Here is a 27,720-nt window from a genome sequence, read left to right as displayed (position 1 = left end):
GGGGCAGTGACGAGCGCCTCTCAATGATCTCACACGTGACGCTGGCTCGGAACGAAAACGCGTTATGGATTAGCTAGACAGGTAGGCTAGTGCTTTATGTCCCTCTCAGCGATTAGAGTTCTCCAAAATGGCGGAACGACATGGAAGCCTCCTTGGACTTGCCCTTCCAATGTAAATACAGATAAGAAATTCTTTGCTTACGAGGATAAGTCAGATCATTGAGAGGTCATTTTACACCAATGAGCACATATTTATGAATGAAGACATTGATTTTAGCTAATAAAATACTTAAAACACTGCACGGGGTACCTTTAAAGATACATTTGCTATCAAATGAAGTTTTCTAAAAGGAAATCATCATTTTATTGTTTGCCACATTGCTGTGTAAGCAGGTACACACGTGTGTAAATGTTGCTTCAGCACGGACTGTGGTTACAGTATGTATCAACAAAATTTTAATGAATACTTTTCCCTCACTGACACTAGGTTTAAATTAAAATGTGCCTTAACAGCACCCCTTGGATCCTAACTACTTCTTACAAGACTACCAGTCCAAGCAGGTAAATTCATTTATTTCTCATGATAGGAGCATCATCACCTACTTTTCTACACACAGGACCCAAGTATATATAGAACATTCATGGACTGCTAATACTATAAGAAGCTACATGTAATAAACTGTATGCAGGGTTTTCCCTGGGTTTTTGAAGCACTTTGGTGCTAATGACGTCATATGCTCATTTGCATTCCAGTTACGTCATCGCGCAAACGAATCCATGGTTGCAGACAAATTTCATAAAACTCAGTCCCAGGCAGTCTTTTACCCGTCTTGATGTTCCCACAAAATCAATCATATGATATTATCTTAAGTTTGATGTCTTGGTAGTGAAGTTAAATCATGTGAACATTGTCGACAACCAATGGATGCTCCCTCCAGCACCAAACAGGAGGTTGTCCAGATGCTTTCCACATTGTTTTTACGTTCATATGCTTAGGCGGGGCCCAAAACGCTTAGGTGCTGCGCCTAAGCCGTATAAGGACACAAAAACGCTGTATCTTATTCTCAGAACTGCAACTCTGAAGCATTTGGACAGTTTTAGTTCTAATTAAGCCTCATAACGTAGAGTCAAATCATGCTGTTTTACATGAACAAGAGATCTATTTCTCCTCAGTGGCAGAGCTTTACTAGATATGTACGGCTTATAAGACAGTTACATTAACTTAACCGCGATAAACAGCTGAGCTACGTTTTTGTACTGAGACTTACAAACGCACAGCAGCTGAGTGGCTCGTAGGAGAGATGCTAGCACGTCTACAACACAGGTACCCACACAGAAACTCTCTCAAAGGGGCATAAATGTGCCTGTCCTGACTGTCAGAGTGGCCGACAGCAGGCCCCTATCCATCCATATAGTCTTGGCTTCGATATTTTAATAATATTTCACTTTTTCTTTTTGCCTTGTTTAGCTTTTCTCGTGGTAAAACATTTTACTGGTCAGCAGTCACTGCCCTCAGCCGTCGCTCTACACGGAAACCCAGTAGCACTGGAATGATAACATGGATGTAGTGTCTTACTATGGACTCGTCGTTATAATAGCAACAGCGCCCAAGATCCGCCCACAAAGCTACTTGCGTTTTGCGTTTCATACTTGCATTTCAGATCATTAAAATAGGGCCCTATAGATAATATTTTATGAAGCCATCAAAGACAGCCTGAGATACAGCTGTTATTTTCTTAAAGCAGGGCTGTTCTTCTGTTCTCATTTAAATGACTTTACTTATTTAGTGTATTTGAATGACATTTTCCTGTAGCCTCGCAATCAGTCCGGGTTCTGGACTGATTTGAATGGGGGGGGAGGCAGTAAGAGATAATGGTTGGGCATCAAAAACTAGAGTTTCTGTATGATTTTTCATGGTTTATAACATGTATGTATCAACAAAATTTTAATGAATACTTTTCCCTCACTGACACTAGGTTTAAATTAAAATGTGCCTTAACAGCACCCCTTGGATCCTAACTACTTCTTACAAGACTACCAGTCCAAGCAGGGAAATTCATTTATTTCTCATGATAGGAGCATCATCACCTACTTTTCTACACACAGGACCCAAGTATATATAGAACATTCATGGACTGCTAATACTATAAGAAGCTACATGTAATAAACTGTATGCAGGGTTTTCCCTGGGTTTTTGAAGCACTTAGGTGTTAATGACGTCATATGCTCATTTGCATTCCAGTTACGTCATCGTGCAAACGAATCCATGGTTGCAGACAAATTTCATAAAACTCAGTCCCAGGCAGTCTTTTACCCGTCTTGATGTTCCCACAAAATCAATCATATGATATTATCTTAAGTTTGATGTCTTGGTAGTGAAGTTAAATCATGTGAACATTGTCGACAACCAATGGATGCTCCCTCCAGCACCCAACAGGAGGTTGTCCAGATGCTTTCCACATTGTTTTTACGTTCATATGCTTAGGCGGGGCCCAAAAACGCTTAGGTGCTGCGCCTAAGCCGTATAAGGACACAAAAAACGCTGTATCTTATTCTCAGAACTGCAACTCTGAAGCATTTGGACAGTTTTAGTTCTAATTAAGCCTCATAACGTAGAAGCCAGTCATGTTTTACATGAACAAGAGATCTATTTCTACTCAGTGGCAGAGCTTCACTAGATATGTACGGCTTATAAGACAGTTACATTAACTTAACCGCGATAAACAGCTGAGCTACGTTTTTGTACTGAGACTTACAAACGCACAGCAGCTGAGTGGCTCGTAGGAGAGATGCTAGCACGTCTACAACACAGGTACCCACACAGAAACTCTCTCAAAGGGGCATAAATGTGCCTGTCCTGACTGTCAGAGTGGCCGACAGCAGGCCCCTATCCATCCATATAGTCTTGGCTTCGATATTTTAATAATATTTCACTTTTTCTTTTTGCCTTGTTTAGCTTTTCTCGTGGTAAAACATTTTACTGGTCAGCAGTCACTGCCCTCAGCCGTCGCTCTACACGGAAACCCAGTAGCACTGGAATGATAACATGGATGTAGTGTCTTACTATGGACTCGTCGCTCGTGTCCTTGGTGTTGACAAAGTCCACATCCAGGCTCTTCTCTTCGCCAGGGACTGGCAGGTAATTGTCGTTCCTCCTCATCGTGGCAGTCACCTCCTGCTGCGGGCTGCCATAGTGCTCACAGGCTAGGGAAGAAGAACCTGGGAAAGGAACAGAGACATGGGTTTGCATTAGAAATAGTGCTGCAACTAACAATTATTTTCATTGTTGAAAAACTGATTATTTTCTGGATTGATGGATTAGTTGTTTGGTCTATAACATGTCAGAAAATGGTGAAAAATGTCGATCAGCGGTTTCCCAAAGCCCAAAATGACGTCCTCAAATGTCTTGTGTTGTCCACAACTCAAAGAGGTTCAGTTTAGTGTCACAGAGGAGAGAAGAAACTAGAAAATATTCACATTAAAGAACCTGGGATCAGAGATTTTTTACTTTATTCCATTAAAAATGACTTAAACCAATGATTTGATTATCAAAATAGTTGCGATTAATTTAATAGTTGACAACTTATCGATTTATCTTTGCAGCTCTAATTAGAAATACAAGTTATTATGTTAAAGATAGCACTGCCCATGCTACATTTAAAGCCCAATTTCCACACTGCCTTATATGAATCCTGTTTTTTAGATTTTTTCTTTATTGTACTTTTGAATGGCTGTCCCGGTGAAGATAAAAAAAAATTCCTGCAAAGTCTGCCTGTGTCATGCAAAGATTATGAGACAATAAGTACCTGGGACCGACAGGTAAAACCTCCCAGCCCCTTCTACATAACAAGACCCCCAGACTGAAAGAGGACCCCATAAACCCAGAGAGACACAAACCCAATCTAGAAGACTTTTTGTTTGTAGCGGCTCTTTCAGTGACATTGTGCAAGTGAAGCAGAACTCTCGAGCACTGCTGTCAAACTACAGATTAACTTCAATATTTATTATTTCACACTGGAGATAATAAGAGGCTGTCTCACTCCTGCCCAAAGCTTCCTGCCACAGCAGATGCACACTGACACACCTCTGCACAGATAGTATACACAACAGCACACTATGGGCCCTATCTTGCACCCAGCGCAATTGACTTTGTACACCGACGCATGTATCATTTCTATTTTGCACCTGACGCACAGCAGACCTTTCCCTCCACAGACGCACGTCGGTAAATTAGGGAATGAATTTGCGCTCCCGGGGGTGGTTCAGCGAAAAGAGGAGGTGTGTTCAGGCGCAAATGTTCCCTGATGCTATTTTGCAGTTTCAGAAAACAATTCCGCCACTGACCAGGAAAAACCTGGTCTAAAGTCAGTAGCGCGTTATTCAGATGCTATTTTAGGGGCGAATGCTTAGCCATAATGTAGCGTGCACACAACGCGCATACACCTTGCTTCCCTCATCTACACGGATGCAGCAGTTCCCATTTTTGCAAACCATACATAATTACAAGGGAAAAATATTACTGAAAAATGCGCTTCAGGTGTTTGGATAGGTCAGGAGGCACTTTACAGTACAGTCCTCAAAAAGTTGCAGCATTCTTTGTGGCTTGTTGTGTTTTACACAACATTTCCATGAATCATGGATGTGTTGATGACATAAATGAGGAAATATTAGAGGACTTAAGGAGATGTGATGTTGAACTACGGTGGGATTGGACACTTGAGGGTCCGGGAGTGGCAATGCGCGATGTGCTCTTGATGGAGCGGGTGGACGGAGATGGAGTTGGAGGAGGAAGGGGCACAACAGGTGCAGGTGGTGCGTTTGGAGACCCACAGCTCCCGCTGGCATGCGCCAGGCAAATCCGCCATCATAATAGCAATCCGCCATGGAACAAGCGCGCCTGCTCTTAAAAGGGAATGTGAGATGATGCTCTGATTGGTTATTTTCATGTTACGCCCAAACCACACCTAGCTACTTGAGACCAACCCATTTTAGATATACAGTCGGGCGCAAGACTCATTTATCCCGCCGTTATAATAGCAACAGCGCCCGAGATCCGCCCACAAAGCTACTTGCGTTTTGCGTTTCATACTTGCATTTCAGATCATTAAAATAGGGCCCTATAGCTAATATTTTATGAAGCCATCAAAGACAGCCTGAGATACAGCTGTTATTTTCTTAAAGCAGGGCTGTTCTTCTGTTCTCATTTAAATGACTTTACTTACTTAGTGTATTTGAATGACATTTTCCTGTAGCCTCGCAATCAGTCCGGGTTCTGGACTGATTTGAATGGGGGGGGAGGCAGTAAGAGATAATGGTTGGGCATCAAAAACTAGAGTTTCTGTATGATTTTTCATGGTTTATAACGTGCGTTTGGTGAGACTTATTAAGTGGGGGTTCTGGTGGTCCTCAACCAGGATTTTTATTAGCGTCAAACACTTCATTTCCTGCATTCTGATACATTTGTATGCACCAATTTATGGTGGAAACATCTTATTTATAATACAGGTGACAATTCAAAATATAAAAATGTAATGGCATAGGCTATATTGCAGTAAGGGGGCTTTACATCAGGGACTTGGGCCCTGATCAGAGTACACTTGACCCCTAGTGTGATTAGTGTGAACATGATCCGTGATCTAAGTCCACTTGAAAAGTTTGTCTCAGTGCAGTTAATGTGTACAGCCATAGGCCTACTGATCATATCAGGTGTAAACCAACCGTACAAAAACACGGAAGTGGACTGCTATTTACCACCAGTACGAGACGTTTTTAACCGGTTATGAAAATGTCTCAATTTAATACCGATGCCACGATATCAGATGGCTCAGCAGCCCACCGAAGATGGACCCAGATCTGCTTCGCTGCACCTTCGACCTGCAGTCGGAGCTTCTGCAGGAGGTTGAGTGCTCGGTGCCGGACAGTAGTGGCTCATCCTCCCGCCAGGAGCAGAGCTTCACCTTGCTGATCCCTTTTCTTTCTCCAATGCAGTTTTCCAATTATTAAATCATTGCCTGGTGAACACTATAGTTCTGTCATTAGATGCGCTGAATTTGCAGGGGAAACAGAAACATCAAACAGAGGAGCCTACTTCAGCCACGGTGTCCCACCAAACCTGCTCGGCTTGAATGCGCGTGTAGTCCGGCCAAAGTTCCGCTTTCATGAAAACCTAAAGATCAGAAAAGTGACCTCCTCTCTCGTTGTGTCTGCATGTTTTATATTTTAGTAAAACATATTATATCCACGGGGCATTTTATGACCAACATGGACATAAGTTAAATTTGGGATGATGAAACCGATAAACTTCTGGATGCACTTGCCTCTCAAACACAAACAGGAACCAGCTGTCACCATAGATACTGATAGACGCCTTGCTTGCTCAACTGTTGGGTTATAATACAAGCTGTTCCTGTGTAATATCCCTAAAATGATCATCTTCTTTTTGTACAGTGATCCAGTTGTCATGTGATGTCATTACTGTAGAAACGCAGCTGAGGCTAAGAATTATCTCACAAATGATTTATGAGGCAGTAGTTAGTTTTTCTCCTTAGGGAGCACAAATGGCACAGACATTCCAACAAGAGGGCCTTCCTCAGTGTGTAATAAAGCAATAAGATCAAAAGAAAAAGTAAATTTTCCGAGTCTATATTCCTACCTTCTCCTACAGTGTGCCACAGTCTAATAAGCACAAAATGTTCTATCAACTCTAACGGATATCATTAATCAAAGATAACAGTTTAATGTGCCTCTCATGGGTGTTTGTTATGAGTATCAGTGTCAATGGATAACTGATTGTACACGCTGCAAGACACAACTCTCATTGCATTACTTGATGTTGTCAATGTTTAAGAGTTAAGTATTATTAAATATTGTCATTTATCAGATATTCACCCAGAAATGGCTTCATGAGAACATCGCGGACTGAACTATTGCAGCCATACGGACTAACCTCTTTCCATACAGATACAAGTCTTCCAAACCATACAACGATATCGGTCGTTTATTCCTACCCCTCTAACACCAACCACAGGAGCATTTCATAAGTTAGCGCCCCTAGCGGTGGCAGGAAATACAAGCTCATATCTAAACCAGCGAACTTAGCAGTAGAGGTTTAAAACACGTCGTTGACGTTGTGAAATGGTCCCAGTTTGGTTAGGTTTAGGCACAAAAACTACTTGGTTAGGGTTTGGGCACCAGGTAAGTTTAGAAAAATATCATGGTTTGGGTTCAAATCAGACTTCAGACATATACTGCACTTTCGGTTACGCATGTGGTGCAGAATGTGACGTAGCACCGTTTGTTCTGTAAAGTAAAAAAAAAAAAAAATTGTTTATTTTCAGACAGGACATGAACCCTGGTCCCCTGGGTAAATCCTGTGTTTGTTTGACCCCTCCACCACCACAACTTACCTCCTTACATGGAAAAAAAGATTATAACTAAATATAGCAAGATGGCATGGCCTCATTTGAAAGTGTAGTGAACGTTGTGTGGATGGATGAAAAGTAACATTTGTATAATTTATTAATTTATTTTGCTAACATTAGAAATTCACATGGCTAAAAGACATATTTAGCATTACAAAATTAGTTTTTTGATACCATGTTCACAAATGTTAGTTGACGTTAGCTTATCTGTGTCACCAGATCTCGCGAGAGTTTGCTCCTGAGACAGGTCTCAAAATTTTTTTCCTTATGTATACGTCTGAACATTTTTAGTGTGCCCCATCTAATTTGTTTTTACATACTAAAACGCCACTGGTGGCAGTTACATCCCTCCCAGCATGAACACTGAAGATGCACTATGAGTTCTTCACCATCAGTGAACTTCAAACAGCTAATCCCCACAGCTTCTTGATCGTGGCCATATTTCAATCACACAAATCTGTTTTTCTGACATTTTATCAGCATGTCAATTTTGCAACAGAAGGGTGAAAACTCTGAGCCTGGCAAAAATCTGTGACTCAATTAAGGCTGCACCCTGCCCCCACCATGACATTTTTTTGTTTATGGACCAGTTGTTAAACAGGTTAAACTAACGACGAAGCAGATCAGAATGTGGCCAGTTGGAGCTACCTTAGCCTCACAAGACTGTTTTTACTGTCCAGACTGGGCTGGAATGTGTTCAAGGAAGCCGTCACCCACAAACATGTAACTTAGGAGTATGCAGCACATGATGTCACTAACTCCAAAAACATCACAATATATGCTAACCAGAAGCCACCGATGTCTACTGAGGTCCATGTGCTGCTGATGTTGCCTTTGAATATGGGGACATGGTAGCCCTTAGATCAGAAATACCGCACCCAATGTGCTGGATGTGTGCTCAGGGAGTGTGCAAATGAGCTATTAAGGTGCATAAACCCATCACACCTCCACAGTGACGTCATGTCACTGACACATCAGCTCTCAATGAACTGATTAACCTGGGGTTGGGATATGTATCTTATTATAACATTTCTGTTCAAGCACATTTCATGCACACGTCATTCCATTTGTTAAGCAAATAAAAAGCACTCCTGATTTTGTCTTCACTGAAACCAAGAAGTCTTGCAAAAACATCTTTAATATGTCCCTGAGCCAGCCAGTCGTCCCTTTGGACTCTTGTTAAAGTCTTTAATGACATTCACTTAAACACAGATAGTGGCAAAACTTCAGTCTTAGTATTACTTGATCTCAGTTCTGCATTTGACACGGTCGACCATGACATATTACTAGACCGATTGAAAAACTGGGTTGGCCTTTCTGGCTTAGTACTACAGTGCCTTGCGAAAGTATTCGGCCCCCTTGAACTTTTCGACCTTTTGCCACATTTCAGGCCTCAAACATAAAGATATAAAACTGTAATTTTTTGTGAAGAATCAACAACAAGTGGGACACAATCATGAAGTGGAACGAAATTTATTGGATATTTCAAACCTTTTAAACAAATAAAAAACTGAAATATTGGGCGTGCAAAATTATTCAGCCCCCTTAAGTTAATACTTTGTAGCGCCACCTTTTGCTGCGATTACAGCTGTAAGTCGCTTGGGGTATGTCTCTATCAGTTTTGCACATCGAGAGACTGACATTTTTGCCCATTCCTCCTTGCAAAACAGCTCGAGCTCAGTGAGGTTGGATGGAGAGCGTTTGTGAACAGCATTTTTCAGTTCTTTCCACAGATTCTCGATTGGATTCAGGTCTGGACTTTGACTTGGCCATTCTAACACCTGGATATGTTTATTTGTGAACCATTCCATTGTAGATTTTCTTTTATGTTTCGGGATCATTGTCTTGTTGGAAGACAAATCTCCGTCCGAGTCTCAGGTCTTTTGCAGACTCCATCAGGTTTTCTTCCAGAATGGTCCTGTATTTGGCTCCATCCATCTTCCCATCAATTTTAACCATCTTCCCTGTCCCTGCTGAAGAAAAGCAGGCCCAAACCATGATGCTGCCACCACCATGTTTGACATTGGGGATGGTGTGTTCAGGGGGTGATGAGCTGTGTTGCTTTTACGCCAAACATAACGTTATGCATTGTTGCCAAAAGTTCGATTTTGGTTTCATCTGACCAGAGCACCTTCTTCCACATGTTTGGTGTGTCTCCCAGGTGGCTTTGGCAAACTTTAAAACGACACTTTTTATGGATATCTTTAAGAAATGGCTTTCTTCTTGCCACTCTTCCATAAAGGCCAGATTTGTGCAGTATACGACTGATTGTTGTCCTATGGACAGAGTCTCCCGCCTCAGCTGTAGATCTCTGCAGTTCATCCAGAGTGATCATGGGCCTCTTGGCTGCATCTCTGATCAGTCTTCTCATTGTATGAGCTGAAAGTTTAGAGGGACGGCCCGGGTCTTCGTAGATTTGTAGTGGTCCGATACTCCTTCCATTTCAATATTATCGCTTGCACAGTGCTCCTTGGGGTTTTTAAAGCTTGCGAAATCTTTTTGTATCCAAATCCGGCTTTAAACTTCTCCACAACAGTATCTGGACCTGCCTGGTGTGTTCCTTGTTCTTCATGATGCTCTGCGCTTTACACGGACCTCTGAGACTATCACAGAGCAGGTGCATTTATACGGAGACTTGATTACACACAGCTGGATTCTATTTATCATCATTAGTCATTTAGGTCAACATTGGATCATTCAGAGATCCTCACTGAACTTCTGGAGAGTTTGCTGCACTGAAAGTAAAGGGGCTGAATAATTTTGCACGCCCACTTTTTCAGTTTTTTATTTGTTAAAAAAGTTTGAAATAGCCAATGAATTTCGTTCCACTTCATAATTGGGACCCACTTGTTGTTGATTCTTCACAAAAATTACAGATTTATATCTTTATGTTTGAGGCCTGAAATGTGGCAAAAGGTCGAAACGTTCAAGGGGGCCGAATACTTTCGCAAGGCACTGTAAATTGGTTTGAATCCTATTTAAAGAATAGGGACTATTTTGTGTCATTTTGTGTAATTGTGCATCTGATAATACAAATATGACGTGTGGAGTTCCCCAAGACTCCGTTCTGGGGCCTCTTCTGTTTAACAATCTAAACGCTCAGATTATGGAAAACAACAAGATAAATTACCATAGTTATGCAGACGACACATACATTTACATAACCTTAACGCCTGGGGACTATAGTCCAATACAAAAACTGACTAAGTGCATTGAACAAATTAACGACTGGATGTGGCAGAACTTTCTCAAATTAAATGAAGAAAAAACTGAGGTGATTGTTTTTGGAGCAAAAGAGGAATGATTGAAAGTCAGTGCTCAGCTTCAAACGGCAATGTTAAAAACAACAGAAAAAGCCAGAAATCTTGGTGTAGTCATGGACTCAGACCTGAATTTCATCAGCCACGTTAAGACAATAACAAAATCAGCCTATTACCACCTTAAGAATATATCAAGGGTTAAAGGACTCATGTCTCAGCAGGATTTGGAAAATACTTTTATCTTCAGTAGACTTGACTATTGTTACGGTGTCCTCACAGGTCTACCTAAAAAAAAAAAATCAATCAGACAGTTGCAGCTGATTCAGAACGCTGCTGCTTAAGTCCTCACTAAAACCAAGAAAGTGGATCACATCACTCCAGTTCTGAAGTCTTTACACTGGCTTCCTGTGCCTCAAAGAATTAATTTCAAAGTACCCCATGCTAGGCAACTAGGACTACAGTTGAAAATTAGCTGACTGGCTAACACTGGTGCACTTACAGAAATGTTCATTAATGTGCATTGTCCTAAACAAATAAATATAAACTTCTGCTGGTTTATAAATCACTAAATGGTTTAGGGCCAAAATACATTTCTAAAGTCAAGTCAAGTCAGCTTTATTGTCAGATGTGCTATACATGCATGACATACAGCACACATGATGACAGAACTAAACAGGGGGAAGCAGCGTTCAGTTTTTATGCTCCACATATCTGGAACAACCTCCCAGAAAGCTGCAGGTCTGCCGCAACTCTCAGTTCTTTTAAATCAAGGCTGAAGACCTTTCTTTTTGATGTTGCCTTTCTTTACTGTGAATTTTATTCTCGTATTTTTTTCTGTTTAAAAATACATATATTTTATTTGTTTTTAATTTCTCTGTAATGTTTTATGTAAAGCACTTTGAATTGCCCTGTTGCTGAAATGTGCTATATAAATAAAATTGCCTTGTCTTGCCTTGAAGACCACCACCATCATCCCAGTGCCCATGAAGTCAATTGGGTCCTGCCTCAATGACCCATCAATGTTAATCTTTAGCACTTACATCATTCACAATGAAGTGCTCTGAGAGGCACATCAAATCTGTTCAGCATTCAACTCAATCATTCCCCAGAAGCTGGCATGGAAGTGGGCCCCCTGAGCGTAAAAACCTTCATTTGTAACTGGATCCTGGATTCTCTCACATGAGACAGCATATATAGGCTTGGTGAATCGGATGGCACTCTGGTGTCAGGAAAACAACCTGTCTCTCAATATCGATTAGACGAAAGTGATGACACCTGACTTCAGGATAGAGGGTGACACGGGAATCAATTGTCGCTCCCATCCCACCCAGAGTCCACAAAAATACTCTCGTCAGATCACGTGACTGCCCCCCACCCAAAAAAAAATCATGTCCTGCAAAATCCCGAGAGAAAGACACCCGAATCCCGTCCCACTGCCGTTTCTTTCCCTATGTTGTCTAAAGTTATCAGACTCTGTAGCGGACTCTGTAGCGGACTCTGTCGCGGACACACACTTCACATTGCGAGCAGGCTCGTGCGCCACCCGGCGGAAAAGAGAGAAAGAAAAAGAAACGTTGTCCGTCGCTGTCTGGAGCTAGCCAGTTGATATTGTGTGTGTGTGTGTGTGTGTTTGGTTAATCGCGGTCAAATCACTGAGGTTGCCTCAGAAATTTAGGCTACACTATACATGCATTACCTGCAGGCCTAGGCGATTTCATTATGTAATTCCTAACGGAGATCTTCTCACACTCAAAACACACATTTCTCCGTCCCGCTCCCGCCCACTCCCGTTGATTTCTATGCTCTATTCTGTCTCTATCACATTACCAATAGTGAAATTAACTCCCGTACCGCGGTCACGGTATTGCCGCGGGAGTCCCGCGGTATGAGTCCCGAAAATTTTTCCCGAAACATTGTCGAAAGCGTTGAACTGCCGCATCACTGTTGGGTATTGGGAACTGGAATCGCTTCGACCTCAAGTCCCTACCAGGGGCAGATGCATAGTATGTTTAAGTGAAGCCAAAACATCTGGATCGCCCCCTGGTGGCTGGCTGCAGTATAGGTCATAAACCCTGCCCCCTCCATGTTAATGGATGGGACATGAGCCAAACTAAAAAAAAAATCAAAGTACACCGCAAATACATCTTCCCCAAATATGTTTTTTTGTCATTTTAGGTAGTCATGATCACGCTGATGTTTGTTCACTTGTTAATTTTTCTGATAAGTTTGGTTTTTATTAGTTTTAAGCTATAAAAACATCATGATTGAAAGCTGGGATTGACTTGCGATTGGCTGGGCAGGTGTATGGGCGGGACTTCAATACCACAGCTCCACTGCCTGATCACTACTGTGCATACTATAAACTGTACGTATACTGTATTAGTACTGCCCAAACACGTCAGTCTTTTCGTAAGATGATGTTAAATCATGTTTAATACCCCTTGCCTGTGGCAGGCTGCTTTTGCCTGTTCAGACATTTGGGTCGATTTAGAGTTTGTTAACCTTTTTCACAAATAAATATGTGTTTGGATTTAGATGTTCCTCCATAGGACTGCAAAATATGGGAAAATGGAGTTGAACTGTACACAAATAACTGCTGAAATGGATGGATGCATCATAAGAAATTTTCGGTCATTAATGTCTGGAAAGCAGGTGTAATATTTGTGGCACACTGGAGAGAGAATTTAATGACAGAAGCAAAGAGTACTGCTGCAAAGTAGCTGTAGCAAAATACATTTTACCGAAAAGCACAAAAGACCAACATAAAAACACACACACACTGACTAAAAACAGCCGAGTGAAGATAGTAAAAAACAGAGTAAATAGTAAAGTAATTTACTCGTATTGCAAATTTTTTTTTGCACATTAAATTTTGCATGTAAACTCTTGTTTTGTCTTGTGTTCTGAATGAAAAAAAGGTTCAAACCGGAAAAGTATTAAGAGAAATTTCACAGTTTGTTTTCAAACGGTTTTCACCGTTATTTTTAAATTCATTAATGCGACATCTTTCCAAAAGTCAACTAGTAATCGTATTAAATAATCATGATTTCAATATTGACCCACATAACTGTGATTATGATTTTTTCCCTAATCAATATCAATATTGGAAATTTGCTGCAAATAGATAATCCATCACTTAGATTACTTTGTAATGAACTTACCCTAAACCACTGACAGGTAAAAAGTCTGTCTTAAACCACATGGTATGTCAATAATGTAAATTAGAGCAATTTAGTTAATGGGCCCAAATACAGTCAGTGTTTGTAAATGTTTGAGTCATAATCGGTTGAGGACTGTATGTACTTCAAGCTCCAGAAAACCTGGAAAATGTTGCTTGTGAGGTAGTTTGCAGTTAATGGGTTAAAACACACAACCCCACCAGTGCTGTGTGGTTCAGCTGCAATAGACAGCTTCACATGTCGGTGGCTACAAACAGCCTTAAAGATGAACTGAACTGGAATTTGAGTAAAGGTGATATAACAGATGTATTTTATTTCTTCTCGTTGGTACAATGATTAAAATGGCTGAATTTGTTAAAAGGGGTAAAATGGTAAATTGAAAGTGTTGTTGTTGTTACATGGGCGCCGCCATGTTGGAATTCCACAACCTGCTACGTCACTGGCATGGTAAGCAGCCATGGAATGTAAACAGTCAGAGGCTAACGGACATGGCTGAGGAAACGGCAACCAACAGGTTTAGGGGGGTTCATACTGTATTACCTCTGGCTGCAGTAATGAGTTGTATAGGGCTAAGGCAGCTGGGGTTATGATACATTTCCACAGGCTACCTTTGACAAGGAAACCAGTCCTCAACTCATAGCTAGCTGCCTTAAAACTGGCTAGCCCTCCGACGGCCCCTGGATTTAGAGTCTGTAGCGACCATTTTTTAGCGACAGACTATTTAGAGAGCTGTACTTTTGATACAACAGGGTCACTGGTGAGGGTTAAGTCCAACAGACTGAAACCTGAGGCCATACCCTCAAAGATCAACTTTTCAGGCTACAGTACAGGGCCGACCGATAGACCAGCGGAAAGTACCAACACCAGCGATGCTATCTGCCGCAGAGACAGGGCGCTGAAACGCTCCCATCAGGCAGAGGACAGAGAGGGATGTTTAGCTGTTATCCAGCATGCTAGCAAGTCTACTAGGCAAAGGGCTGGATGTAACGTTGCTGTCACATACACAAAACACGTACATATTCACTTACACACACAAATAATAGCGTTCAACAAAACTGAGACTGACACACTGGCCATTCATTGAAATTGAGTCACAAAACCAAGCTAGATACCACACGCTCCAACCTAGGGAAAGGGCTAGCAGCTAAACACGTTGAAAACACTTATGTCAAACTCCACAAGCTAGCACTCCGACCATAGACTGTATGAATAAATCCTGACTCCGACGATATCACAGATCAATAATAATGCGTTACTAGCTGCTAACTAAACCACAGCAGGTCTGTAAACAGACTCCAGTCCCTTTCTACTCACCCTGATGCTAGCTGGTGTTCACCGCCTCAGGGCACATCGATGATGCAGAGGGAGTTCAACTCGCAGAAAAAGCCGCTACTTCCATAGTAAAAAGGTATCTGTGCAGTATCCATTTGTGTAATATCCATCAACGACCACAAGGAAAAAATCTGCCAACTCTACACTAGCCTAACGTAAACGGCAAAACTCGTGAATCCTCCGTGCATCTATGGTCAACCTGGGGTGACTCTCCTACGTGCAGCGAACTTTTTTTTCTTTTTCAAACTTTATTTATTTTGGTTTTAACATTTTGCGTGCAGGTAACTTAACAAGCGATCCCATTGGATGAATTCGTCCAATCACAGATGGATTCAGTTGCAGTGTCCATGCTCCGGCAGCGCCCACACACACACCAGTCACTTCCCCCCACACGATCCTGTACTGCAGGTGGAGCCTGAAACTGATCGTCCTCCATGTGGTGGTAGTCAGACACTGCAGGCCTGTCCCTCACAGGCTCAAATGCGTAACCTATGCCATTAAAATTACTCATTTTCATGTGTATGCTGCACTGTAGCCTATATACCTTCGCAGGTCCTACCATGCCAGTGACGTCATCGAAATTGTCAGTGTTCTAATACTAACAAACGTAATTTTAGTGTTGCTTAAAAAAAGCTATATTGATTTTTTTTAATTAAAATGTTTAGTGTAATTCATTTTTATTTGCCATAACCAACACATTATCAATGCAGATTATTTCAGTTCAGTTCATCTTTAAGAGGTGTGTGAATGATGAATGGTGAATGTTGCCTGTACTATGTAAAAAGCACTTTGAGTAGTGGTTAAAAGGTCCCATGACATGGTAATCTTTGGATGCTTTTATATAGACCTTAGTGGTCCCCTAATACCTGAAGTCTCTTTCCCGAAATTCAGCCTTGGTGCAGAATTACAGCCACTAGAGCCAGTCCCACAATGAGCTTTCCTTAGTATGTGCCATTTCTGTGACTGTAGCTATTAAGGAGGGGGCAAGGTAGAGAGTGGGGATGTGGCCTTGACCAACTCTCACTTTGCTCGTTTGAAAGCCATGATGTCTCTCTCTCATGGGTGGGCAAAATTCTCTGGGCGGGCAAAGAAAGGGGAGGTAACCTTTCCCCTTATGACCTCATAAAGAGCAAGATTCCAGATCGGCCCATCTGAGCTTTCATTTTTTCAAAGGCAGAGCAGGATACCCAGGGCTCGGTTTACACCTATCACCATTTCTAGACGCTGGGGGAACTCATATTAATGTTAAAAAACCTCATAAAGTGAAATCTTCATGCCATGGGACCTTTAAGACTAGAAAAGCGCTAAATAAATGCAGTGGCAAGGACTGCAGTTTAGAGGACATTTAGAGGACATTTTAAATCGGCATTCACTCTCACACAGCAGATTGTAATATTTGGTATCCCCAGGTAACAAAAAGTTTTAACTAACGTTTCCTGCTGCCAAGTGTAGTGTTAACTGGTGTCATGATTCTGTTTCGGAGCACCAGAGACATCATGTAAGTGACATCGGAATGAGGCACTGAAATCCACGTTACCATTTGGTCCGGTAGATACCGTCCGTATACACTCGGCATTTTATCGATTTTTAGTATTTTATTTCGTTTCTCTTTATCGTACTTTATCGTCTTTATTCAGTTCCTGTTTCAAATAGTTTTCTTGTTGTATACTTGTGGATCTCACACGGTCCTATACGCCTTTTTATTGTGCTCCCTCGGTCATTGATGACTGGCAGCATGAATGTGTATACATGTTTCGGTGGACTGTAGAAACGTAATTGTCCTGGGATAAATTAAGCTATCTGTATCTGTAGGAATGGTACCCAACTCGACCGGTTATACAGCCAAGCGGAAATAGTTTCATCCAGACCAACCTCCTAGGTTGAGTCCTGTCTCTTTGATAAAGCTGGCCACTGTGCATAAGACCACAGCTCAATATACGGTATTTGCGGCATTTAATGGCTTCCATGCTGCCTTACAGTCGGTACCAGTGGCTGGGTTGCCTTTTAGAGCTCCAGAGTATTGGATGAAGCGAAAGCCTTCAAGTAAGCCAAAACAGACTGTTTGCACAAGAAAAACAACTGCAACAGTTACATGGCCTGTGCTTTGTTTGTCCAGTGTTTCCCTTATTCATGCTAAGCAGCGCGGTGCTGTCAGATTCTGAGTTTTTATGTTTTTAGCTGAGCCAGATAGAGAATACTCAGTTAAAAACAGATCGATGATGCCATTTTGCTCTCATTGTTCTCTGTGAAGTTAGCTGGAGTGACAGCCGTTTTATGTGGAGTGACGGCGTCGGACTCCACTTTAAAAAACAAAAGTCTTTTAAATGCTTGTCAGCAGCCGGTTATACAGTAACTTAGGAGGCAATTTGGCCTTGTGTGCTCTGATTATTTTGACATGCAGTTAACACACCAGCCATAATTTTGATTTAATGAAAACTCAGCTCCTGGCAATTGCTCCTGCTGTTTTCACCACTGTTTTCAAAGAAGGAGCTAGCTTTAAAAAGTGAGTTTTCTTTTAGTATTGTAGTGGACATTAAAGTCTTCCCCACCCCTCGGAATTTAGGGTTCCCTCACATGCCAGATCCAACTTTTTTTTTTTGTAATAGTACAAGTTTAACAGTTTATTATTTTTCTTCTTTACTGTAAACAAAACATACAATTTACAACACCAACACATCCCCTCCCTTCCTGAACCCCCCCACTCGTCATCAACACATATGCAGTAGGCCTCGGCTGTCCACCCAGTTACACTTCCTCAGACAAAAAGTAAAGACAAGATAAAATATTAAAAATATTCAAGACAATACAATAAACTCGTAACAAAATAGACAACTGTAGACCAAATAGACATATTTATGTGTGATAAAACAATAAGCACAGCATACGCCTTTCCACGGTACACAGCTTCTTAGGAGCCCTCCAAAAAGTTTAAGGAATTTTCCCATTTCCTAATGTAGACATTCAGCCTTGCAAACCGTTTATATGACATCTTTTCAAACGCCGCCACCCTAGCCATCTCACAAGCCCACTCCTGGATTGACGGCACCCCTTCATTCCTCCATCCTCTTAAAATAATCTGTCTGGCTGTCATTAAACTAGTCTGGACCCAGCTTCTTATGTGCTTATCCATCTTGACCCATCTCCTAGAAGCCAGATCCCACTTTAACCCCTGCCAGCATGCATGTTAAAAATGACCATCATGTCTTTTAGTCAAATCAGCATCTTAATGTAAAGACCTGCAGGTGTTATGATGTGAGGGCTCCCTCCATACAAACATCTGGTACCGTCAGTGCGCACATGTGCGTTATCAGCAGCAACAGTCCCCCTTAAACCAACCAGAGGGAATTTAAGGACATCATCAAACTGAGTGCATGTGCACAGATTTATTTCCTCGCTACGTCTCAGCCAGCGCGCACAGATCCTCATCACATCCCTGCGTTTCTTGCCAAATTTGGAAAAGTGGAAATAAGGCGCTCTTACCGGGCTCTTCGGCACTATCAGGATGGTTTACGCTCCGAGCCAGCTCATTTCCAACATCGTGTCCCTCCATCGGGTCTAAAAAGGCGCTCCGGGTCCAGCTCTACTGTGCCGTCGCTCTCTGCTTACAGCATCGATCCCTCCGCGTGCTTCACAGCCACACGCGCTGTTGCATGGAAACAGTGGATGGAGAGCTACCACTTATTCATTCTTCTGGACAAGCTGATAGACTACTGTCAAACTGTTCCCTATCGAATTTGGCAACAAAAAAAACTAAAAACTATTTGTCCAAATGAAGCGATTGGTTCTATTTATTTATTTGAGTACAGGCTATTTATCTCTATGAGATGATTACAGAAGATATATTTCAGGTCTGCCTAAACGACATTAGGAGTCCGAGTGAGACTGTTCAAAGCTAAAACCTCTGGTCCGTGTGTGAGGACGCTGTCTGTCTTAATGACATGATCCACTCACACACACAGCAGAGTGGGAACGCGCAGGGAAGCTGAGCGAAGATCGTGCCAAAACGGGCTAGAAGGATGTTGCGTTCGGTTTCCGTAGGAAAACAGGAACAGAAGGTATATCCCCGCCTTCCCTGGCCACAACTAATCCGTTTGGAATACATACATTGGAAACTTTTAACCACAGCTTTTCACTAGTTATTCCTACCAGGGTTGTGCAGTGGATCCTGATTCATTTTCATGATCAAGATTACAATTTTCCAAAAAGATTATTATGGGGAACACGCTCTTAAAGCAGCTGCTTGAACTGTGATGCGTTTAAGTGTTTATTATTCCCTATGGGATTTGAATGCAGCATTGTTCTCGAGCATCACTGCGCCATCTGGTGCCGCCCACTCGCGCCGGGATCCTCCGGTATGCGCGAGCTGATCAGAGCGCACGAGCGAATGCCGGAGTGGTCTCGCGTAAAACATCACATATCACAGCCGAGTCTATATATATACACACTATAGGACACCATGATAGCTGTTGGAATATCATTTGAACGACTTCAGCAACACGTATTGATCAATATGAAGGAATTTCTCTGAATTAAGCTGCTTTAGTGAACCGTTTCCATGGAGAATATCCACAAATGGCCAAAATAGTTGCAGTCACGTTCTATTACATGTCTCAAAACAGTCCCCTTTTTGTCGCTTTTTGTTGTTGTTGTTGTTGTTGTTGTTGTTGTTGTTGTTGTGCCAAACAACAACAAAAATGAACTGTTTTCTCCAGTAAGTGGTTTCTTTTCCGTTTATCTGCACAACTAGCCCATCTGTTACACACGCTTTCCGCCTGCACGCTGTCGTTCGCGAGGACGCGCTCAATCAGCGCGAAAAGCACAATCCCAAATCTTTTCCCCTCTTCATTTTCATACCGGAGTCAAAAAAACGCTGTCCAGTTACTGTGTTAGTAGGAGTTGAAGTGCAGCAAAAAAAAATATAAATAAGTTGTGTGAACTGTGAAAACTATTTTCAGGCAAAGCAAATGAATGAAAGCAGGTTTCGGACTAATTCAAAAGGAGCGTAAATATGACATGAATTCTATTTACCTTTTCTCCAGAGTTAAAGACAAATCCGTCTGATTAGAAAGTAGGAATGACAGGAAACAGGAATGAGTGCAGGTATTGGCCAGGTAGCATAGAGGACACGGAGGAGGAAGTGCTTCTGGACTCCCCAGGTAACTCTCCTCCCACACAGCAGCAGCAGCTGTGGGAGAACATGAAGTTATTGGTGGATTATGTAACGTCACAATGGAAAGTCATGGCACTGCTGATTGGCCAAGAGCCATAAAACAAACCTAGACATACATCCTGTACAATCCAGTGTTATTTTGGTAGGAGATCTAACAGCTGCCGTTATTTCTTATCTTTATGTTATGTCAGTGGGCCCAGGCAGCATGATTTCAGCCCAGCCTACATGGAGTCGCCTCAGGTGAGACAGACATTCCAATGCAGGCATGTGTGGACTTGCAGGAGACTGCCAGGAAGTGTTGACATTCCCCCATCTGAGAGCTCACTCTGAAGAAAGGAATTGTGGTCTAAAGTAACATAATTTACATCAAAGCAAGATTTGTATAGAACAGAGAAAGTTCAAATGTGGGATTTTTTTTATTATTTTATTTTATTTTTTTGCCAGCAAGCATGTGGCATTCAGTACATGGCAGAGCAGAATCTGCCTGAGCAAACCCATCAAACAACAATAAGGCTCCCTCCTGGTGTGTTTTCCTACAACATTCATTATACATTCTGAGGACAGAATGTGGCAGCGTTGCCTAATGGGAAATGTTAAACTATTAGACCAGAGGCTTAAAATGATCATATACATAAGAGGACAATTATTGTATGCAAGTCATAGCCACGAGAACAAATAGGAGTAAATATGTCATTTAACAAAACACATTTTGATCTGTTGACATGCCTTCAAATCTACCCACATCTGTTTGTTTGTTTTTAAAGCAAGCTGACATGCTGCATGGAAGGGGGTATGTGTCCATATATGCCACGTTTACACGTGGACGGCTATTTTCATAAACGGACATTTCAACCTCTACGTTTTCAAAAATAACATCGTGCACAGCTGTCAGTTTTCAGAAAAGTGTTAGTTTACACGCACCCGTGTACATATGCCGTCAATGCCGTCAAGAGCATGCCATACCTGTAGGTGGCGGTGTAACGAGAAGCTCAAGCCCACATTAGCCAATCAGAATCTCCAAAAAAGCAACAGCAGCAACAAATGACTTCCTCTCTCTTCTCTTCCTCACTTCCTCGGCTGCCTAAACCTCCGTTTGTCTCAGTTCACACGCAAACGTGCGAACGTAGATTTAACCCTCCTGTTATCCTTGGGGTCAATTTGACCCCATTCAATGTTTAACATCTCTAAAAAAGTGCTTGACATCATTTTTTTTTGCTTCATATTGAATGACTTTTCCTAATTTAATGGGGACAACTGGTTACACATAAAATTAACATGATGATATATTTTCAATGTCCTGTATGCATTTTGTACGCATCGGTGTTCCTTGGGGTCAATTTGACCCCAGGCTGTTTTAGCTGTAAAAAACATAGAAAATATGAACATTTTACACAAATTTGCTGAGATTGTTTTGGTTGATATTGAGGTCACTTTCTCATGCAGGTTGTTGCAATTTCACAATCTTCAATTCCCCTACCCCCACCCCACACACGCACCCATCCTCTGTGAGGGAGGAAAAATATTGTTCCCGCACTCTGAGGGAGGAAAAATATGGTTCTCGCCATAGACTGTTAATATTAATAATATACAGTCTATGGTTCTCGCAGGGATGGTTTGTATCACATGATACACAGGGGAGGGGCGAACATATAAAAGCTCACACGCAGGCACCGCGGCCTTCTAAACCATTTATCTTGGTGCGCGATGTGCTCTCTCTTTCATTTGACAATGGCCTGCAAGAAACGGTTTTCTGTCGGCAAAGTTTTGTTACAGCTCTTTGACACTGAAAGTGACACAGAGGAGAATGTTGAGGAGGGCCCTGATTATGAGGCATCCTCCTCTGAAGAAAATGAGACTCTTGGGGTTGACCCTTCTGTTGTCTCTCAACCACCAGCAGACACATTACCTTACCCAAAAACAGAAAATTATTATGGTCCCTCTCCCCACTTGAACGACAGGGTAGACTTAGTGCTGCTAATGTGATAAAAATGATTCCAGGCCCCCCCAGATATGCTGTCAACCATGTTGTTACATGACACCATCAGTTGAAAAAGATATACTTGAGATGACAAATTTAGAGGGAAATCATGTGTATGTTGACAGTTGGAAAGATGTGGATGTGACAGGCCTCCATGCCTACATTGGGTTGCTCATTTTGGCAGGAGTATACAGGAGTATACAAGTCAAAAAGTGAAGCAACAGCAAGCCTGTGGAATGCTAAAACTGGAAGGGCAATATTTCCAGCCACTTTGTCTCTGAAAACATTCAATGTTTTTGTGACAAATTGGCAGCAATAAGGGATGTATGGGACAAGTGGGTGCAGCGATTACCCTTTCTCTACAATCCAGGCCCCCACGTGACTGTGGATGAAGGTCTGGTTGGATTTCTTTTCAATTTAAGTTGAATCTAGGAGATTTTGTAGTGATTTTCATATGTTTCAATAGTCACGTAATAGGTATTCTGGATGTGTGTGTGTGTGTGTGTGTGTGTGTGGAAGGGGGGGGGGGGTGCTGTCAACATTTTCTAGCTGCCAGTTTAGGCTATCAACATAAACATTTGGTAAAAGTTTTTAATTACCAACATTTTCTGGAGGTTTAAAATCCTGGGGTCAAATTGACCCCAAGGATAACAGATGTTAGTAAATTTGAGGATAACAGGAGGGTTAAAAAATCTCCACTCTGGCCAGAGTTTTTAGAAAGACTAGTTTTCAGAGGCGGAATTCTCTGTTTGCGTGTAAACGAAGGGCATAAACGAAGGGAAATGTCTCCGTTTTTCAAAATAACCATGTACGTGTAAACAGAGCCATTTAGTCTCGCATTGCCAGACCTGTGTAGACTCCAGCGCTGTGGAGTAAGGTCTGGCTCCTCTACACATACATTCAGGGATAGGAGATAAAAACACTCTGGGTTGTTTGGATTTCTTTAAACCAATCACAGTCGCTCCGCACGCAAAGACGGTGGCTCTGCAAAACAGTCTCAGGACGGAACGTGTTTTGGTGGAACATTTGCAACGCGCAAAAGAAAACTCCACATACAAAATAAAATGAAGTTAAGTGTTCACACAATATAGTAAATTAAGTATAGGAGCCATGTATATTATGTTTGTTTATGGTTTATAGTTTTCACCGATTACATAACGTAGGACGTCATGGGGGTTGGTCTCACAATAATCAGTCTATTTATACACCTGGACACCTGCATGGCGGAGGCTAGAGAGGGGGTGAGCTTGTGTTTTTGCATTTTCTGTCGACCGCAAGTTTCTCCACATCTACGTTTACCTTTTTGCAGTATTTTTCAGGCAACTGGATTTAGTTTATTAATGTTTTTTCCGACTTTTAAATGAACAATAAATTCTTGAAAGTGGATCTGAAATATTCAAACGGCGCGTCGTACAGGGGGTTGTTCCCCGACTCAGCCTCTCGGCGCCTTATGGAGGTTGGAAAGAAGTCGCTACAGTGAGCTGTTTAAATGAGCTGGATACGTGGTTAAACCTAATTTGCTCTTTCCGGTGTATCGCCGTGTGTACTTCGTCTACAGCTATCCCCACCAATCGGTCCCAAAACGTCCCGGTTTGAGAGGAAATGCCGTAAACATATTCTTTGTAAATCTTTACAATCATTCCCCGAAAAAAAAGAAAAACAGGCCTGTCTTGTTGCACCATCCAAATTTTCTTTAAAACTTGCCATTTTCAGCGTGTAGCTTGCTAGATCGAAGTTTGTGGTTGTTTCCAGAAGCGAGCGGAGTTCGAGACCGGTAACACACATTCGTCGTTGATGCAGACTAGTATCCATAAGTCCAAAGGTCACACAATTTTTCTAATAGCCCAATATTACAATACATTTACATTTATATTCTGCATGAAAAAAAGTTAACTTCCAGGAACATTCAAAACAACTCAACATGAACACAGCATACCTTACAGAGAAAGTTCAAGCTCCACCTCTGGGTCGCTGTCTGTGGCGGCTACATCCTCCACTGGTGTGCCAGATGCATGCATGCATTATCATACATTAAGGCACTTTTGGCATTATTGCTCAAACAGAGGGCATAATTATCGTAAAAATAAGATAATTATCTTACATCTGGCAAAGCTGTGTGGGAGTCGCAGTATGCTACTTCTGCTGCTTATAGTCAGTTAGTTAGTTTAATTTTATTTCTGTGTCATGACAAACATTTGGCCCATCCCACATGGGATTACAAGACACCACAAATTTATTTAGCAAACATCTTCTGGTTGCATATACAAATCATTCGGAGAAATACATGAATACAAATATATACATACACATGTATACATACGCATATATATATATATATATATATATATATATATATATATATATATATATATATACATACATACACACACACACACCGCATATACAAACAAATCCTCATCTACAGATCATCTCGATAAAGAGCTTTTTCCTCTTCTCACAGGCTTTCTCAAGATAATTGGCTAATTTATATGTTTCACATGTGAACAGCCATCTCAGTCTTTGAGCATCATCCATATTTACCAAATCAATCTCTGATTTTATCTTACGAAACAAAAAATCACGCTGTTCACAATAAAAAGGACAGTAAAAGACAAAATGGAACTCATTTTCAATATCATTCAAACATATGAGACAGATCCGTTTTTCCTCTTCTACATTAACATATCATCCTGTTTCAAGAGTCAAAGGTAAAACACCAGATCTCACTTGAGCACACAGATCTTTGCCTTTTTGACAAATTATATACAACATAATTCCCTTGGCCATATTCTGGTTTTATCATCACAAAAATACGGAATTTTGGCTTAGCTCATATATCATCGGCCCACTGCTCTTTGTCTTTAGTAAACACAGATTCTTTGAACAAACCAATATTCAGCTTTTCATTATTAATAAACAACTCACCAAACCCATATTTGCAAAACAGTTTGCATATATCTTTAGACCAAGGACCAAGAATGTGTTTATCCCAGAGAAATATTTTCCTCGTCAACCTATTTGCGTCCATATCTAATACACAATTCCATAACTGGGCCATACATATCTTCCAACGAGCCTCACATGATTCCCATCTCATGTCTCCCACTATCGCCAATGTTGGAGCATATTTGTGCACACCCAGAAAATATCTTATGGCACTATGCTTATACTAATACTACCATTTCTACAACTGTTTTTTTTCTTCTTTTTATCAGAATGTTTTTTATTGAGCCAAAGATTATTTTACAGACATTAAGATAGTCAAATGAGTGCTCATTTTTGTAGGGAATTGAAAGTAAGATTACAATCTTTAATCTGTATACAGAACATTTGGTACAACAATACAGAATTTAAACAAACATGAAACATGAAAAAAACACAAGAGATCTTTATTTCCTCTTACCCTTCCTATTGCTCAACCTAGTACTCATCCAACTCCCTAAAGAGACACAACAGTGTGTATGTGTATTCTACAACTTTCACTGTGACAGGTACACCACAAAGGGCTGCCAAGTCTTACTGTATTGTGCTAGTTTGTCCATGACATATCTTATCCTTTCCAGATGTAATGTACTAGTCAGGTCCTGTTGCATCAAGAGTCATATTTTATGCTGTGATGAAACAGTAAGAAAGGAGTTGTTGCTGGAACTTGGTGAGTTTTCTTATTCTTCCAGAAGTTCCAAGGACAATCAGTAAAGGTTCTGGTTCTAATAGTATGTTGATAATATCTGAGATGTTTTTTTTCATTTCTACAACTGTTAACGCTACTGTAGTCTATATCCACAACGTTCCACTTCCGGGATTGCTCCGTTGCCGCAGGAAATTCTGCCGGATATATGTCTTTTCGGCGATGTCCGTTTCCTTCCGCTTTCTTTGTCTTGGTATTTTGAAGCAACACTATGTAACTTTTCCTGCTTCGGTCCCCCTACAGGTTGTCTCATTGGAACCACAGCTCACGCTAAAAGTTACATAGTGCATGTATTTTCGCCGATGTCCGTTTCCTGTCACTTTTGTGTTGGAATTGTAAACTCCGGTGGATTTATGAGGACTATGGTTAGCTGCTCCTCAGATCTCTGCAGGGTAAATCCAGACAGCTAGCTAGACTATCTGTCCAATCTGAGTTTTCTGCACGACTTAAACTGTTGTGTGTAGCAGGAGGATGAGGACCCAAATGCAGGCGGCAGACAGGCAGGAGATGGTGGTACTCAGGAATTTAATATCAACAAAAAGCGGCAGTACAGGGACTGGAAAACTCACAAAACAATAAACTGACGCAGAAACAGACACAAGGCACAGGGAGGAAACACAAGGGCATGGCTACAAAACGATCTGACAAGACACAAAGGGATTCACAGAGGTTAAATACATGAGGTAGGGAGCAAACAAGGAACAGGTGGTAACAACAGGTGAAACACATCAGGGCGGGGCAGGACAATCAACAAAGGCGGGAAAACTCAGGAAGTAAATCGGACCAGACAAGACAGAAAACAGGAACACAGACAGAAAACATGACATCAACTAAACACAGACACTTGACAAACCACTAGGCAACACAAGGAATAACAGAGAAGACAGGAATAACCGAAACACAATACACAGACCAGAATACATCAACACAACAGGGAACAGAAATGTACAGAAAATGCAGACACAGAAAACATACAGAAACCAATAAGGCAACAGAAATGGAACAAAATGCAAAGCAAAACACTGAAATCATAACAAAAACAACTTTTGAACGTACACATGTTCCACCAAAACAAGTTCCTTCCCAACGCTATTTTGCAGCGGCTCCGTGCGGAGCTTAGCACCGGCCAAAACGATTGTGATTGGTTTAAAGAAATGCCATTAAACCAGAACACATTTTTCTCCCATCCCGAAATGCTGTGTGGACTAGCCAGACGCTCCTCCTCAGAGCTGTGGAGGAAGGTCTGGCAAAGTGAGACTAATGTTACTGCTAGTTAGTTGTGGTAGCACAAGTAGTGATAGAAGCTAAAAGTTGAACTGTCCTCATGCAGTATACACGCCACACAACATCTTCAGTTAGGATCTGGTGTGGAATTATACATGAAGTTACAGTGAGCGGAGGGCTTGTGTATGGGAGGGCGTACCTGGCCTCAAGCACTTTAAATAGGTGTGTCTTGCTGCTTGTATGCATGCCTGCATTCAAGGCAAACTTATGAATACATGCAGTCATTCATACAGGCTTGGTCAATCCATGATTGAATACCTAAAGAGTGCATTCCACAAAGTAACCAAACTTGACTGCTGCTATCGGCGTGGTTTAAATAAACCGTGAAAAAGTCTGCTGTTAGACCACAGCTTCAGTTTGTTCTGCTTGCTTCCTCACACACACACATACACTGGTAAATAAAAACCAG

The 27,720-nt window shown here is 41.5% G+C and overlaps 1 protein-coding gene across 7 annotated transcripts in view; it reads right to left on the bottom strand.

The window, feature by feature from the left end:
- The window catches only part of ano1a (anoctamin 1, calcium activated chloride channel a), a 103,865-nt gene extending 83,526 nt beyond the window's left edge, over positions 1–20,339 (bottom strand). For 5 of the 7 annotated variants that reach the window (XM_039795080.1, XM_039795083.1, XM_039795082.1 and 2 more), the window contains exons 1-2: positions 18,672–19,140; positions 3,064–3,218 (exon numbers count right to left, since the gene is read on the bottom strand). In XM_039795080.1, coding sequence (XP_039651014.1) covers positions 3,064–3,218; positions 18,672–18,741 — 225 coding nt within the window. In that variant the 5' untranslated portion in view covers positions 18,742–19,140. Of the gene's footprint in view, positions 1–3,063; positions 3,219–18,671; positions 19,141–20,219 lie in introns of those variants that run through there. The other 2 variants (XM_039795081.1, XM_039795087.1) reach the window with 2 other exon arrangements.
- Between the last annotated feature and the right edge of the window lie 7,381 nt (positions 20,340–27,720).

The sequence above is a fragment of the Perca fluviatilis genome, chromosome 3 (genome assembly GCF_010015445.1).
Source record: "Perca fluviatilis chromosome 3, GENO_Pfluv_1.0, whole genome shotgun sequence".
In the NCBI taxonomy this organism is placed as follows: Eukaryota; Metazoa; Chordata; class Actinopteri; order Perciformes; family Percidae; genus Perca; species Perca fluviatilis.
This window is presented reverse-complemented; position numbering and strand designations above follow the sequence as displayed.